The sequence below is a fragment of the Globicephala melas genome, chromosome 5 (genome assembly GCF_963455315.2).
Source record: "Globicephala melas chromosome 5, mGloMel1.2, whole genome shotgun sequence".
Lineage (NCBI taxonomy): Eukaryota > Metazoa > Chordata > Mammalia > Artiodactyla > Delphinidae > Globicephala > Globicephala melas.
The window spans coordinates 99,887,550-99,904,769 of NC_083318.1; the positions used below are offsets into that span (position 1 = coordinate 99,887,550).

A 17,220-nucleotide genomic window follows, 5' to 3' on the forward strand; every position below is an offset into this window, starting at 1 on the left:
TGCAACAGGGTCTGGTAATATAGCAAAGAGAAGAATCACTGAAGAAATTGGGCATATTTAGCCTGGAGAGAAGACAGTCCAATTGTCCTTCAAATATTTGAGAGTTATTCTGGAGAAAAGGAGGTATTCAGCATTGTTCCAGATTAACAGTAGCAAACTCAAATGTCCTCAAGGGCCAAGGAAGTTACGTGTGCCAGTGCAGTAGGACAGGTTTAAGACACAGCAGGGTCACGTAGGGACTAAGGAGCACAGAAAGATGAACGACCTGTCTAAAGTAAACAACCCCAGTTCAACTCCATCGAATTGGGAAAACATCCCAGAGCTGCCAGAGCACCTATTTTCAAAGAAAAGCTAGAAATCCAGATACTTTAGTAGTTGTCAATTTTTACAACATTGACAACTAATTAAAAATAAAAATTAACACAGAATGTATGCCAACCTCCCCTAGCAGAAAAAGAGAAAAAAAAAATCCTCTAAACCCACTTGTCCACAGGCATGAGGTATAGTTTCCATCCTCCGTTCTAGAGAATAGAACTAAGAGCAGCAGATGAAAGGCTTAGAGGCTCACTTTATCCTTGCCACAGAGAGCAGTCGCCAGCAGAGGCTGCGAGATCCAACAGAGGAGGAATCAAACAGAGCTGAATGGCCTTAGATACCCATCTAAAATGATCTCTTAAAACACTTCTAATTCTGCAACTATTATTCAACGACTTCAGAAAAGCTTTTCTCTTATCAGCCTCAGACAGAAATATGCAAAAAATAGCCACTTCAAAAAGGGTCAAAACCCAAATAGAGAAAAGTATCTGTTATCCAAATATACATTATTTACAATAGGGAAAAAAAAAAGGTTTAAACAGTAGGAAAATAAGTAAACCATGGCATTTTATAAAACATGCAGCGGGGCTTCCCTGGTGGCGCAGTGGTTGAGAGTCCGCCTGCCAATGCAGGGGACATGGGTTCGTGCCCCGGTCCGGGAAGATCCCACATGCCGCGGAGCAGCTAGGCCTGTGAGCCATGGCTGCTAAGCCTGCGCGTCTGGAGCCTGTGCTCTGCAACAGGAGAGGCCACAACAGCGAGAGGCCCGCGTAACGCCAAAAAAAAAAAAAAAAAAAAAAAAACATGCAGCCCATTTAGAAGACTACAAAGGCTATATATGGAAAGATACTTTGGGAAACTTGTGGGTTCCCCTTCACTTTTTCCTATTAGAGGTTGTATGATTACAGTTATAGTAAAATAAAGGATAGGGAAAAAAAGTAATGGTACCCAGTGTTAATAATGCTTGTCTATGGGGGATAGGACTTTGGAGAAAGCATGTTTATGGTACTTTTTCAGGTTCTGAGGCTGTCACTGAAAACATCACTCATAGAGCATTTGCAAAGATGCGAGGAGGTAGTAAGAATTTTGTAATCTCAATTTTTTATGCTTTAATGTGAGAATAGCCATGATGGAAAGAGCCCCTTCCAACACACAATGAATTTTTATTTTAATTAATTAATTTTTTTGGCTGCACCGCACAGCTTGTGGGATTTTTAGTTCCCTGACTAGGGATTGAACCCGTACCCCCTGATTTGGGAGCATGGAGTCTTAACCACTGGACCATGGGGGAAGTCTCCTTCCAATACATATTAGACAGAAATCTTACAATGTTTGTGTGCCTAACTCTTAAAGGCTTACGGTCATTCTTGGGTATTCTGTTGGATTACAGGCTTTTGTAAGACATAGTCAATGACAGGCTTTTATAACTAAAATGTATTAGAACCAACTTTAAATAATTCACCTAAAAGGCACATTTCTGACCACTTTTTTCTTACTCTAACCAATAAAAACACTACTCTGATACCATAAGAGACTCACACCCAGCTCGCACCATATAATATTTTACAACAACTCCTATGCCTTTATATAGCAATTACATATAGGTATTTTTGTTTTAGTGACTGTGTTACCAAGAATTATGTCTTTTTGGAGCAAATAATCTAAATGCATTGAGTGGATCTTGATATATCAAGTTGCTCTGAAATGAAAACATTTCCCTGAGATAACTGCTAGTTTGTGGTCCCATTCTTCCGCTTTGGACTCTCTGAATGAATCACACTTGTATTAGCATGTATTCATATGTAACTTCCTGAATATTAAGAATTGTTAGAACTTGAAATAGTTGACTTTTTTTTTTTTTGGCTCCCTATCAACACATGGTATTCTGACAAACACCAATAAAATTCACTTTTGGTGAAAGTTTGAAATGAACCAAGAAAATTACTCACTTGGAAAATAAGCCATTGGGTCCTGAAGGTTTTATGAGGTATTTGTCCACTTGCTTGTCAAATAAGTGATGTGGTAACTGCAAGCGCTTGGTGACATTATGGAGGTTTAAGGCATACAGAGTTATATCTCCTTCTTTATACCTTGGGCTAAAAGCAAATGGATTAACTCAATAAAAATATTTATCTAATTTAAGCAATTGAATAGTTGATTAAAAATATAGTCATGGACAATACTAAGTATTAGTATCTATAGTGATGATGGGCCCTCTTTGTATCCTTCCATTTATGATAATATTAGGCTACTAATGTGGTCCTATTTTGAAAACATGATAAAAATATTGCTGTTCACACTGCCATTTTCTGGGCTTTAGCACTTTGAGATCTTTGCTGCTTTGCTAGGCTGCGTTGTGAGGAAGCCAGTCAGCCCATATGCATTCAAACATAGGGAAGTTAAATGGTAAAATGGAAATTTTCAGGGTTCATGTGAATTCCTAATATAAACCATATAAACCCAGGCTTTTCCTAACATTATGAAAAGACTGAAACAAATAAGAAAATTAAATCTACTGACACTTTTCAGAATTTTTCCACCTAAACCATTCCCCCACTTATTCCTAATGGGGCTCACTACCCAGAAACAGAGTTTCCACTCACTGAAACTGGAAACAGTATGTAGCTTTTGTAGCTAGAATTAGCATTTTAATATTATTCTATTAGGAAAGACAGACTGAAACTAAAAAGAGAAAAATCTCAGACTTAGGAACATTTTTCCTACCTAAGGCCAGAGTACTGGACTACAAAAGTCTCTATGGCCTCTCAACTCCAGAAACTGGGTTGAAACTTTTGAAAACATGAGTGTTATTGTTGTTATTGGTGTCATTTTAATTATTCTTCTTTATTAATCAGATATGATGCAAAGGGATAAGTATATTCATATAATTATTCATTCATATGAGTTCATATTCATATTTTATTCATTCATAGCCATTCAATTGATTAATCATTCATACAAAATTGGTTTTATGTGCTTCATTTGTATCATTATTTATTTAAATTCAGGATATAGTTTCATTATGGATTGTGATAATTAAATCATTGTACAAATCTTTGCTGGACTGCAAATGCCTATGTTTAACCTTTTTTTTTTTTTTCATTTTTTTAGGTAGACTCTGGCACCATATCACTATGAGAATGAAAAGAAATGAAGAACAATGACACACCTTAGACCCACTGTATAGATAGAAGACAACAGTGTGTTAGAGTAGGAAGTTGTGTGCTTACTAATTAAAACTTGTTGATTGGTAAAGGGCATCTTACACACTTACTGGTTGATGTTTGTGCAATGAAGGTATACTCGAAGTTTGTTTCTGTCTGGACCTTTCACACTTGCCATTAACACATTGGTGCCCACCAGTTTCTTGAACAGAAGAGAGAGCCAATAATCCTAGTTGTAGTGATTGGGGAGGAGAGGGACAAAAATAAATCTTTACTTACTCTTTAACAAAAACAGTGTCAAGAAAATAGTTATCCTACAAAGAGTGTGACTGTTATCCTAGAGCTATTTTAAAAGGATTCATCTTTTGGTCTGCATTACCACCACGAATCTGAGGGCAATATCTTGTTTGCTGCTTTTTATCACTGGACGACTACACTTCCACAATTCAGAGTGCTAGGAGATAAATCTCAAGGATGTAACTCATTGCTCAGAGACAGTCTAAATATTCTTTGTTGTCAATCATCCAAGAATTCAAAGCTCAAAGCAAAACTTTTAGATATAGACACACACACTCACATACACACACACACACACACACACACACACACACACACAAAGCCAAGTTTTAAAAATAAAACTTCTGTTTAAGAGACTAAAACAATTTCCTCTGAAACCTTATAAACCCCCAACCCCTGCCCAATAAGGCAGTGCATTAGGCAGTGACCATCACTAGCTATCAAGGTCAAGAAAAGAGACAATCAGACATTATGTGTCTCTTGATGGAAGCACACACTATCACCTATGAAGAATTCTTGCAAAACAAAAAACCCCACAAAAATCAAGCCTCTGGGTCTAGCTACCAGTTTACAGGAAATACAGGGGACAGAGGAACATGCTAAATGATACCACAGAAATAAATTTAGCAAAATCCATAATGTGGGAAACACTATATAACATTACCTGGTTTCTTAATAAATTCCAAGGGACAAAAAAAAGAGAGGGAGAGAGAACTTAAAGATTAACAGACTTAAGCGATATAATAAATACAATATATGGACCTTGTTTGGGTTCTGATGTGAATAAACCAACAATTAAAAACTTTTGTGACTGGGGGGTGGGGTGGTGGTGTGATGAATTGGGAGATTGGGATTGACAGGTATACACTGATGTGTATAAAATGGATGACTAATAAGAAACAAAAAAACCAAAAAAAAACCATTTGTGACAATAAGGAAAATGTGAAACACTGATTAAATATTTAATGATACTGAGAAATTATTGTTCATATTTTAAAGTATGATAATTATATTTTGTTATATTTTTACAAAGGAGATACATACTGAAATACTTATGGATAAAGTGGTATACCTGAGATTTGCTTAGAAGTAATCCAGTAGGTGGGAGGTAAAGAGTGGGTACAATTATGGATTAAACAACATTAGGGCTTCATATACTTTTCTCTCTACTTTGAAAATTTTCATAATAAAAAGTTTTGTTTTTTTTTTAAATCCACTCAATATATATATACCCCAACCCTTCCTTCTTGAGCTTGGGTAAGGTAGACTCAACAGGCAAACAGCTTTTGTTTCTCTGCTCAACTTCAAAATTCTTACTGGAGACAAGAAGAGAATCAATTAAATGTTTTCAAAGGAGACGTAGCATGGTTCCATGACTTGGGGTAGAAAGGAAGCAGGCTCAGAGCCAGGATTTGTACAGGATTCTTTAGAGTAACAATGAGACAGCTGTGTGACCTCTAGCAAATCACACAAGTTCATCTCAATTTGAACTTCCTCATTTGAAAAATGGATCTAAGATACCTTCCTTGCCACCTTCCAGGACTGTTTTGCGAATTCCCTGGGATTCTGCAGATGTCAAAGGTACCATTTACTCTTGCAAGTTTTTCTAGCTGACTTGTGCACCTTGAGGAGGAAGTATATTTAGCACATATACAAAGAATTCTTAAGCCAAAAGTTTATGTTTGGCTGAGAAGCTTTAGATAACATCATAAATAGCTGGTACTACTTACAAAGAGTGACAGGATAAGCTGGCTAATTTCTAGGCATTGGACTCAAAGCAAATTGTGAAGAAACTGTTTATTTCTCTTCCTTGTTCAATGTCCATTTAAGAAGGGGCCAGTAGTAGATTTTGGATATTTGTCTAATGAAATGATCACGTTTGGTTTAACTCATTTTATAAATTACTCATAATATGCTTGGGGAAGATAGATTCCATTTTGTGCAAAGACATTTTGCTAAAAAATTTTTTTAGGTTATGAACAGTGTGCTCCATGAATTTGGACCACTATAGACTAAAAGCAATTTTGGGGGGAAATCTATCTACAAACCACAAAAGCCTAGCTTATATTTTGGCATGTGCTTTTTGCAGACTTTCTTAGCTTTCCTACAATTTCAAGCAATTCCCTTAGGAATTATTCTTAGAAAATAGATATTCTCAAATGCTATTTTAGACTATAAAAATCAAGGTCATACTTCTCAGGCTATACCTATGCTATCCCAACTTTTAGATATATATATCTTCCAGGTGGCTTTTTAGATAGAAAGGCTATATTTCCTGATTTAGTATTAGATGTAGTTGGAGGTAGGGTGGAAATGAGACTTTACTCGTAAATATCTTGAAGATTATTAACAAAATAGCCAATCGTATGGTGATATTTTTAAACAAATACATGGTACTAGCTTATTTTAAGTTAAATAAATTATGATTTCATGACAAAAAATTTTGAAACTTTGGATACTACAGGCAATTTTAACTTTGATTTACTTGGCAAAACATTTGATTCAAGTTTATCTTATAAAATTGAAGTCAAAAAATTTCAAATTACTCCTTTTAAAAAAAATCCCACAACATGCCCCAAATAACCCACATTAAAAACATTATTTCTGGGTCTCAATTTCTTGAGACACAAAAAGGTTAGAATGAGTGATCTCTAAGGTTTCTTCTAATTCATCTGTCTATGGTTTGGCTACTTATTGAGAGCATTGAATTTATTGAGAGAATTGACTATTTATAAAAGTTTAATACAGGGGGCCCTTAGTATACTCTAACCTACTCACGATAATAGGAAAATAATGGTCACTTACAGGCAAAGGTTCAAAATTTTCATCCACTAAATGGTAGTTTCCAGCTCCAAAGAACACTTGCCTCATCACCACTTCTATGCCCATTCTGGCTGACAGGCCCAATTTATCCAGCCACCTGGAACAGAGTGAGGCCAAGCTTTCTTCAGATTTGGAAAACAAAATAACTCGGTTTTAACTATACACTATTCTGATTTATTCCTCCGTGTGGGAAGAATTGACAGGAAGCCAGAAAAGTAGTATTATCAATAAGGCATTCAGATGAAGTAGAGACTATCCTTCACTTCACATGTTCTCACACTTCTGCATGATAACAAATCCTAGAAGACTATTAATATGCTATAGGAGTCCCTATCAGGGTAGGACAACATCTACAAAGCAGAGTTGACAAATGCCCACACTTATAGACTTATTCTCCGTCCTGTGGGATCCAAACCCGCCCTTCCCACTTCCACCCACCGCCTCCCCACCCGCATTTCCATGTGAGGTCTGAAGAAAGGATTGCTGGTGGCCAGCAGCACTAAAATGCGAAATAAGTAGAATCACCCCTAAGCTTTTATGGACACTTCCTCCCCCGCCGTGTTCAGTCAGTGGCAAAACACACATCTCCTTTCTTTCCTCTCCTCCTCATGCCTCCACAAGCATAAGGGATGTGTGCTCTAGTCGGGGCTTAAAAGAATGAGGATAGGAGAGGAAAGAGAATAAAGCTCAATATGAGCATGTAGAACTATAGACTAAGAGTGTTAACTGAGTTATGAAATGTAAGTAAAGCAGTTGGTTTTAAAGCAATCAAGTTTGTGGTGCTTGGATAAGGGGGTGATTTAGTAAATCTTTAAATTCATTGGTAGCCCCTCGGGTGCGACCTCATACTTTCAGGCTCGAAACTTCTTGGGAATCTATGAATAGAGCTACATGTACTCAGAATCCTTCTCAGAGTCAAGGCTCTTGATGCACTCTTTTACAATGTACTTCTTTAGAGAAAGGAATGCTTGACATATTTATGGGCCATAATTAAGGAACAAAACTTCTAAAGCAGTTCATTCATACAGTGATTAATTTGGGCACATGTTAAAGATGTCCAACCAACTTTAGTAAATCATTTTCTTGCAAAATCTGGCACAAACTTTGGAGCTCAGCCACGGAAACTGTCTTTGACCAGATTTTTGTCTGACGAGTTATTTCAACTGAACAGAAGAACAGGAGAATGCTATCTGGTCCCTGAGACAAGTGCAAATTCACTCACATAAAGCCAGCAGCAAAGGTGTTGGACAGCAAGGGCGCTCCACCCCCATATGCAGAGCTGGTCTCTCCTAACCAAACCTTCTTGTGGGGTCTGGTCTCCTCAACAGCCTATGTATGGAACAGAAAAGTTTCCACAGTAATTGCAAACAAGCTGACCAAATATCGTGCTGAAGATTATTCAATATTCAAAACCTTGCATTCCCAGATCCATCCGTTCAGTATAGTTACAAAATATTTTCGCGGTCATTTAGGTCTTGGGAAATTACCTTTTATTGGAATACTAGGTGTGGAAGGAATGTAAATAATCCCCTTCTTTTCTTATGGACTCTGAGAGTTCACTCTACCAAAAGGCCATTGGAAGTATTTTTAATTTCCAATCAACATACATGGGTGAGACCCGATACTAAGGGGAACTGAAGGTGAATAAGACCTAGTGCCTGCTCTCTAAAATTGGAAAAACATGTAAATTTATATACCTGTAGAATTTAGGACTAGCTAGACTACAAAATAAGGACTCTGGTTTTACATTAAAAAGAATAAGAAGACTATTACCTGGAAAATTTTTTGCACAGATGAAATAAAAGTGTCCAGTACATCAGGGTTTAGAAAATCTTCTTTGGTAGCAATTCGCCCATTCAAGTAGTAGCTAAATTATTCAGAAAATATTCAGGAAAAAGTAACAAACTTTACTTTCTGCTTTTAAGTTAATTGGCCGCCCTTGCCCTCCTTTCTACTTCTTCCCACCCCTGTGCTATTAAAAAAAAAAAAAAAAAAGCAGAAGTTCTACTAAGGAGAGAACAAGATGGAAGGGGACCACTTATTCTGCTTGAGAAAACATAGTCACAAATGCAGGTATTTGTGGGTTACCCATTCTTTGGCAAGCATATTAGTTTTAGCTACTATTAGCTACATCTATTCCATGACTTAAACAATAGTGTGCCTTGATCTTGTAGAAACTACCACGTTACTTAAAACAAGTTTAAATTTCTGTTTTATTAATGTTAAGATCCTAGTACAATGCTGCTTGAGACCATTTCTTATTGGGAACTATAAAGTCAATTAGCAATTAAATGAAAACAATTTTTTGAAAACTAGGTAATAAGTAAAGCTAGCTTTACTTTCTCAGTATAAACAGTAGGAGACATACTTACTGATGCCATGTAACTGAATCAATCACTTCTCCCCCAGCCTTCAGGAAACTAGAAAAAAAAATCTATTATGTTATCACTTAATCTTTATATGAACAATAAATGCACTTGTCTTCCCTAGAAATAGGCTGGTTACTACTTTAGGATAAAGCAACACAAACTTCCTAATTCTGATACAAATTTTATCACAGGTGCCATTTGCCCCCAAATCTTTGGTATTCTGAGCCAGTCAATGTTTCCTCTTTTGGTAAACCTTCTAGTCAGGCAACAAATTGTTTAATAACAGGTGGTTTATTGAGGATTCTCCACCAAAGAAAAATATTATATTTAAGAAAAGTGGTTCTGCTTCCTCTAGCTCTTACCTCTTCAGCATCTTAACAGTCTTTCCTCGAGGCTGGCCAACATCAGGACCATAGAGTTTTGCATTTTTGAAAGCAGATTTTCCTAGAAGTTTATGCAACTCCATAAAATCTTCTCCTAACTGCAATCCATCGATGAAAATACCAGCCTTCTTCCGGAAACTGTTAGGTTCTGAAAGACAGCAATTCACAAAATAATTGCTTACCTAGAAAATTTTTTATTTAAAAGCAAACATGAAAGCAGCATACAAAAGCAACAGAGCATTTTTCATATTACAAAAACTTAGAATCCAAAGTCAAGGAAAGTAAAATCTCCAGTTATAAAGAAGATATTCCAGGAAAATAAAAATATAAGTTATATAAATGAAGTATTGGGGGTAATAAAACAGTTGGAAATTAATAATTGGGATATTAAACTAGTGGATATTTAGGAAATAGTCTGTATTCAGTATTTAATAACCTAATTTACTTAAAAAAAAAGATTGTGTGGGAGAAGACATTTAAAAACCTATTTCTACAATGTAATTAAAAGTCTTCCTGAGGGGCTTCCCTAGTGGCTTCCCTAGTGGCACAGTGGTTAAGAATACACCTGCCAATGCAGGGACACGGGTTCGAGCCCTGGTCCAGGAAGATCCCACATGCCGCGGAGCAACTAAGCCCGTGCGCCACAACTACTGAGCCTGTGCTCTAGAGCCCACGAGCCACAACTACTGAAGCCTGCACGCCTAGAGCCTGTACTCTGCAACAAATGAAGCCACCACAATGAGAAGCCTGCACACTGCAAAGAAGAGTAGCCCCTGCTCGCTGCAACTAGAGAAAGCCCGTGCAGAGCAACGAAGACCTAACACAGCCAAAAGTAAATAAATAAATTTATTTAAAAAAAAAGTCTTACTGAGAATTATAAGTGCAAATTATATGTGCATGTGAGTCTGGAAGTAGCAAAGCTGAAGGGAGGGGAGGGAGGCATGGAAAGTGTCCAATCTACTTCCCAAATTGCCTTACTCTTCTCCTTCACCCCGGAAACCAGACCTTCCCTTTGCAAAATGGGGCCCGGGGAAGAGGGGCACATGATGACACTCTTTTATCTTACTCTGAAGAGCAGGAGCTGGGGATGGGTAGGGTAGAAAAGTAGGGAAGGTGAGATGTACAGAGATGGGTAAGGATGGGTTCAGATGACCTATTATTCACATAGTTGCTGCAGTAAAGTTGTTCAGCATCTAACTAAGATATGGTTGCCTTGACCCTTCCTTTTATTCTGTTTTCAGTGCTTCAACTTGCCAGTTATCCTCAGTAACCCAATCCCAAAATCTGCTGCTAGACTTTATTATAATACATACCACTATAGACATGTATCACTTCTTTGCTTGCTTTCTGGTTGGTCTGCCTCCCTACCTCTAGAACAGAAGTCTCAAGAGAGCAGGGACCTCCTACTAGAGCCAGACTGCCTGGGTTCAAATCCTAACTCCTGTAAGATTCCTCTCACTGATAATTGCCCAGCATCACACAGCTATTGAGCTAAAATTTTTGTGCCTCTTTTGTCATCTATGAAATGAATGTCATAATTGTGTTCACCTCGGGGCAATTATAAAGATAAAATAAGCTAATACTTATTAAATGCTCAGAACAGTGCCTGGAATATAGTATGTGCTCATCATATTACTACATCTCACTTCCCATTTTATCTTCAGTTCCATCGGCTGATGTGTGAACAAAGCATTGTAAATATGTTTGAATGAATGTGGCTAATCACTAGCACTTTAGTTACAGTTTATAAGTTCCTTACAATAAAAGAATGACAAAGGAGACAATCAAGAGCTTGACCCAGGTAAGACTCTGTACCAGAACTTCTAGCTTGAACCCATTATGAGTGTTGGGTTGGGGTTGCTGAGATTGACAAGTTGAGAACAGAGGAAGGAATGGAAAGGTAAAAGCAAACTGCTTGAGTCCAACCTGCCAAGCATAAGAGGTCTAGGTGACCCTGAAGATCTCAAGGGAATCAGGGAGCTGTGGAAGTGCTCAAATGTAACATAAACTGGGATTAACGATAGGTTCTGGGATACATAAGGAGTTTTCTGCCACAAGTAATTCCAAACTCACACCACTGAGCACTTACACAAATATTCCAAGGCAAAAAGCATGTTTGCTATTATTAAAAAGAAGGTCATAGATAGGAACAAATAATGCCAAAGTGGGGGAATCTCCTTATTATTGAAATGTTCCCCGGGCAGGGGCAGGGGAGCACTTACCATTGCCTAGTTCCCAAGAAATGTTATAACTCTTGGAAGAGCAGTAGTCCAGGAGTAACTGAGCATTGGAACTGTTCCAGTGCAAATCTGCAGTTCGTAGTAATGCATTTAGACCAAAGATCAGGTCCAGTCCTGAGCAACTGGCAAAAGTATACAGCATATCCACTGAGCTTCCTAAAAGAAAAATGTTACCATTTCGTGGTTAGGTCAGCACCAGAGTGCCGAAGTGATGAAGGCCTCCAGATTTGTTCCTCATAATGAATTGCTATTTCTGTTGTTAAATGGAAGGAATTCCAATGAGTGCTTATAATTATGAATGTGTCAACAAAATTGGACTGGCAAATTAAAAAAATATATATATATTACTTTATTTGCTTCAGCTGTTGAATCAAGTCCTATGGAAGATACCAGAGGCTTTGGTCTGGCGCTTGGGTTTTGTTCAAGTGACCTCAGGTGAACTGGGGAAACTGCAGTGTACGGCTCAGGGCTCAACATGCACAGGCCAGATTTTCATTAGTCAACACAAACCCCACACTTCATAATCTAAATATCTCCACTCATAAACTCAGTCACAAAATAACTTGGTAACTTTGATTACATTTTTTTAAAGTTTTTGAAAAATTCATGTATATAATTCATTAATTCAAAATAAATGGAATTTTACATTAAAAAATTGGCCTAGGGCTGTGGTTTCCAAACTCTGCGCCAAGGCACTCTGGGGAGTGAATTCACTGGTACGGTTTAGCAAATAAAAATACAGGACATCTAGCTAAATTTGAACTTCAGATAAATAATGAATAATTTTTAGTGTATGTCATGTGTATTATTTGAGAAATACAGCAAAGAAATTATTGTTTATTTGAAATTAAAATTTGACCAGGCAACCTTACTCACAGGGGCACTGCAGGATCTTTTAAATTTGCAAGGGAATGCATCAACATCTGTTGGACATGATGAGAACTGTTACTATTAGGTTGTTCGGACCTAACAGCTTAATTGAAACTCTCAGGTATTTCTTTTGGGCTAGATGTGCTATGAAAAAAATTGAGTCACTAAGGAGTTATTAAAGCTTTGGAACTTTTGAACTCAGCTTTTTAACCATTAGCTAGCCTATAATCTCTTTTTGAGAGTGGCAGAAAGTATTTTTGAGTGTTTAAATCAGTTATTACCTGCGTAGATCTGGTGATCTTAATGTATATTTAGAGTTATCTATTAAACAGAAATTCACTTCCCTAGTTTAAAAAAAAATCTCTATCTATCTGGCAAACTTACACCCTTTCTCCTTCAAAGTGGCTCTGTTTCTAAGTCTTCAGCCTGAACTACTTGGATTACCAGAGCAGTGAAACCCTAGGTTTAATACTGCACATAACGGCTGAGGGGCGGTAACAACACTAGCAAGCTATTTTAGGTGTTTTTGATATTTGCTGTGTCACCCACTTCCACAAACCTGCTGCCTATCATTAAGGTGTTACAGACATTGGGGTCTGAAAAGCTCTCTGAGTCCTAGCCTGTTCCTGGGATCTTAGGGCCACAGTGGAGGACAGCATGGGACTTTGGGATTATGGAGTCCTCCCCAAACCTCCACCCTCATTTTTCTATGAGGAAACTGACACCCAAAGAAATAAAGTGCTTTGCCCAATATCACATAGCTATTTGGTGACAGTGCCACAGTAATAGAGCCTGTAATAAAGGCCCTGTGACTGTCCTAGTCACAGTTATCTTTTAGACATATACTGCTAATCATGTTGTAGAAAGTGTCCTAAATCAGGAATCATAGATCTGAGCTCCCAGCCCCACTATCCCACTTATAGACTGAATGATCAGGAGTGATCCCTTTACCTGCATGAGCCCTGGCTACAGATCTACAATCCTGGAACTAGTACCATCATCCATCTACCTCACAAAACCAAGTTGAAATAGCACATGTGAAAACCCTTTGTAAGCCATAAAAAACTCTTACAGATATAAAGCACTATTATTGCCTAGACCTTCTACAAGGATTATGGCATTTTCAAGAAACATAGAATGTTTTCATTTTTGAGTATTTATTCAGCTCATTCCTTACTCTTCCTCTATTTCCACATTTTTCCGAAAACACTTTGAATTTAAGTAGCTTGAAATTCTATTATATGCCCTCTGTAACAGTAACATCTCCTAGAATAAGGGCTGTATATTACTGAGTTAAAATCCACTCTTAAAAATAAAACCCACCCAGCCTATTCCCTCCTCAAAATAAGAAAACTCACAGATAATTATCCAATTCCCAGTCATTATCCAATCTCTTATCTCTTACCGTATGAAAGGGTGGAAAGAGCCCTGGAATGAAGACAATCTAAATGACACATTATACATTGGCACTGACTATTATACCATTTTTGTTTACATAAATGTGTCCAGCATCCAGTGTGGGAGTGGGATGATGAGGAAGAAAGGTGGAGAAGAAGGAGAAAAAAGGATTAGCTTATTGAATATTATTATTTTAATAAGGGAGTCCTCCTTTCTGTAGTCACACTCAACATTATACCTGTAACATTGCTTCCTTTTCCTGCCCAGACAGGTTTGCAGTGTGAATCTATATTCTCATGACAAATGTTTTTGTCATTTTCTACTTAAGTGAAACATACCATCCAATGGGTCCTGTACTTAGAAAATTCACCTATATCTTCTAGGACACCTGTTTTAAAGGTGCAGACCATTAAGCAATTAACACAATAGACTTTTGCTATCTCTTCCATCATATGATGTCGCATCATACGATGTTACTCAGGCATTACCAACCTTAGCCACGGATGCAGAGCCATGTGTAGAGACACCTATTGGCTTCTTAGATAACCCTATAATGAGCTGGTGCCCAGACCAAACGCAGTAGATTTATTTTTTTTAAGACTTTTTTAATGTGGACCACTTTTAAAGTCTTTATTGAATTTGTTACAATATTGCTTCTGTTTTACGTTTTGGTTTTTTGGCCATGAGGCATGTGGGATCTTAGCTCTCCAACCAGGGATCAAACCCATACCCGCTGCACTGGAAGGCGAAATCTTAACCACTGGACCACCAGGGAAGTCCCATAGATTTCTATCTATATGTTTCTAATACATGCAGATTAAAATAGAAAATTTCAAATCAGAAGTCAAATATTTCCAAATACAAATTATCTATCTGTATTTGTTATACATTTTAGCATTGCCAGTAGGGCGGCTGGAATTATACTGACCCAGCTACATAGTTAGTAAAAGAAGGGCTTTCCCCTGGTGCAGAAGCTATGAAGGCCCTGATCCCAAAGGCAGGAAAAAGGTGTTGAAAACCTACCATCTTGGTTCCAAAAAGATCATGTGAGGTAGCAAACATTTTTAAAGAAAAATTTAGGACTTCCCTGGTGGTGCAGTGGTTAAGAATCCACCTGCCAATGCAGGAGACACGGGTTCAAGCCCTGGTCTGGGAAGATACCACATGCCACAGAGCAACTAAGCCCATGAGCCACAACTACTGAAGCCCACGTGCCTAGAGCCCGTGCTCCACAACAAAAGAAGCCACCACAAAGAGAAGCCTGCCACTGCAACGAAGAGTAGCCCAGCTCGCCGCAACTGGGGAAAGCCCACGCACAGCAACAAAGATCCAACACAGCCAAACATAAATAATTAATTTAAAAAATTAAGGTAAATTGGCATATGTTTAAGATGACCAAGAAAAAAAGTATAAAGCTATAGATTACCTAATACCATAGGGTCTTCTCCTAGCAGGCTTATTTCAGATGATTAATTACAAATAAGGCCTTCCTGCTGTGGGTCTCTTGGACTTCTGTTATCCCTTTAATGGGATCTGAGAAGGCTCTGTCCTGCCAAATTCTGTTCAACCATAGATCATGTTATTAAACCATTAGCATAGCTCCCCTCTGCCCTCTGCTTTAAAATGCAAAAATTAATTTAGAGGACCACATTTTCTATTAGCATATAACCTATTTTCTGATTTCTTATGTGTTACTTTTTCCCTTACCTTATAAATAAAAAATATAAAAATAAAAAATCCATTGTACACACTGGAATCTAGGTAGTGTATAGTAAAATCTTACAAAGAAATAATTTACTGTCAATAATGTACTCTTAGAAATGTTGACTAACCCAAACTAACTTCAAGATCATTTATTTTTCAAAAGCCAAAAGAAGACAGTTGTAGCGTATCTAAGCAGGTTACTTTCTTAACTGAGATCTGGGGCAACATCATTCCTTAGTTGGGTATAAAACATCAACTTTTGGATAAAAATATATTTCATAGTTAGATAAGGATTGCTTGTTTCAGTTGTTTGTGGTAAAGCCCTGCATGACATCATCCCATTTAAACACTGGAAAAGTGTTTCCATGAATGGAAATAAATTCCTGGTTAGTTGAGCTAGTCCTGTGTTTTCAAACCCACAGAGGAAAGAAAATGAGAAAGCTGCCCTGCCAGTGATACACAACACATCACTGGCAGGGCAGTGGCTGCTTCTTGGAGGGGAAACAGAATGCACAATGAGGTGTGAATGGTTTCACGTTTTACTCTTCACACTTTTATATTTTACTTTTACACAAGGAGTATATCCATGTCTTCCTTGACTTCCTAGTTCTTCAGAGCAGTAAAGGTCATTATTAGCTTGTGAATGAATGATTCTATATTTCACTCTGTGGCTAGTAGGCAAAGTCAGGAGAAGAAAAGTAAAAAACAGAAGTTTGGGGTTGAAGATTGCCCATTAACTCTTGCTAACATTTGAGGATTATGCAGCTTTACGTAACTGCTATAGGGCTTATTAGATTCAAGCCCAAGTTCAAGCCATCCAAATATTTTGGGGGCTGGGACACTTGCAGGATACCTTTCATTTCTTACTTGAGTAGGTACTGTTCCTGAACTTTTTCTGATACTGTTCTCTGAGTAGCAATTGCTCCTGGAAGGGCCATTCCAACTTCAACCTCCTCTCCACATCAGAAGGGACGGATCCAGATTCGCAAATATCTGCAAATGGAGTAAAAAATTTAGAGAATCTATTTTCACAGTGACACGGTTGAAATCCCATACACTTATTTAGTTAGCTATTTATGTGACTAAAGCAGGATAATTGAGTTTCTGGTTGTTAAGTGTAACATCAGAGAAGGATATATTCTGCTATACATGTCAAATTTGCTGGCTAATCAATTACCACAAAAAAACAGCTAAAGGGCAGGTTTCTGAAGAAACACTGGACATATACTGGACATAGATACATTGGACATAACTTCAAGTTATTTAACAATTCAGAAGGCTCCTCAGAAACCTGAAATTACTAGAGAACCCACCGGAAAAAAACATAGTTCAGTTCTCTTAAGGTTCACTTTCAACATACATAGAAATTTGTTTTACATGGACTATATCTGCTTTATGGTGATTTCCTCTTGCCAAATGGTAGGACAGGAAATGTTGACTTTTATTCCTTCAAATTTGGTATCATCAAAGCTCCTGAGACCACAACATGTGTACTTGGAAAATCCACCACTATCCTATCAGGCAGACTGTGCTTCCTTATCACAAGACAGCAGGGCTGCTGGGGGCAGCTGTCAGGACTGGCTGACCCCCCACTGACTTCCTTTCTGGGAAGCTGCACATGCTGGCTCTCTGACAGCGGGTGCCTCATCTACCCCTG

The 17,220-nt window shown here is 37.8% G+C and overlaps 1 protein-coding gene across 2 annotated transcripts in view; it reads right to left on the reverse strand.

The window, feature by feature from the left end:
• The window catches only part of HPSE (heparanase), a 34,004-nt gene that overhangs the window by 4,235 nt on the left and 12,549 nt on the right, over window positions 1–17,220 (reverse strand). Inside the window, exons 3-11 of one of the 2 annotated variants that reach the window (XM_030878048.2) lie at window positions 16,431–16,556; window positions 11,574–11,747; window positions 9,331–9,499; window positions 8,972–9,019; window positions 8,373–8,466; window positions 7,822–7,928; window positions 6,582–6,696; window positions 3,590–3,708; window positions 2,265–2,411 (exon numbers count right to left, since the gene is read on the reverse strand). In XM_030878048.2, coding sequence (XP_030733908.1) covers window positions 2,265–2,411; window positions 3,590–3,708; window positions 6,582–6,696; window positions 7,822–7,928; window positions 8,373–8,466; window positions 8,972–9,019; window positions 9,331–9,499; window positions 11,574–11,747; window positions 16,431–16,556 — 1,099 coding nt within the window. The remainder of the gene's footprint in view (window positions 1–2,264; window positions 2,412–3,589; window positions 3,709–6,581; window positions 6,697–7,821; window positions 7,929–8,372; window positions 8,467–8,971; window positions 9,020–9,330; window positions 9,500–11,573; window positions 11,748–16,430; window positions 16,557–17,220) is intronic. The other variant, XM_030878049.2, reaches the window with a different exon arrangement.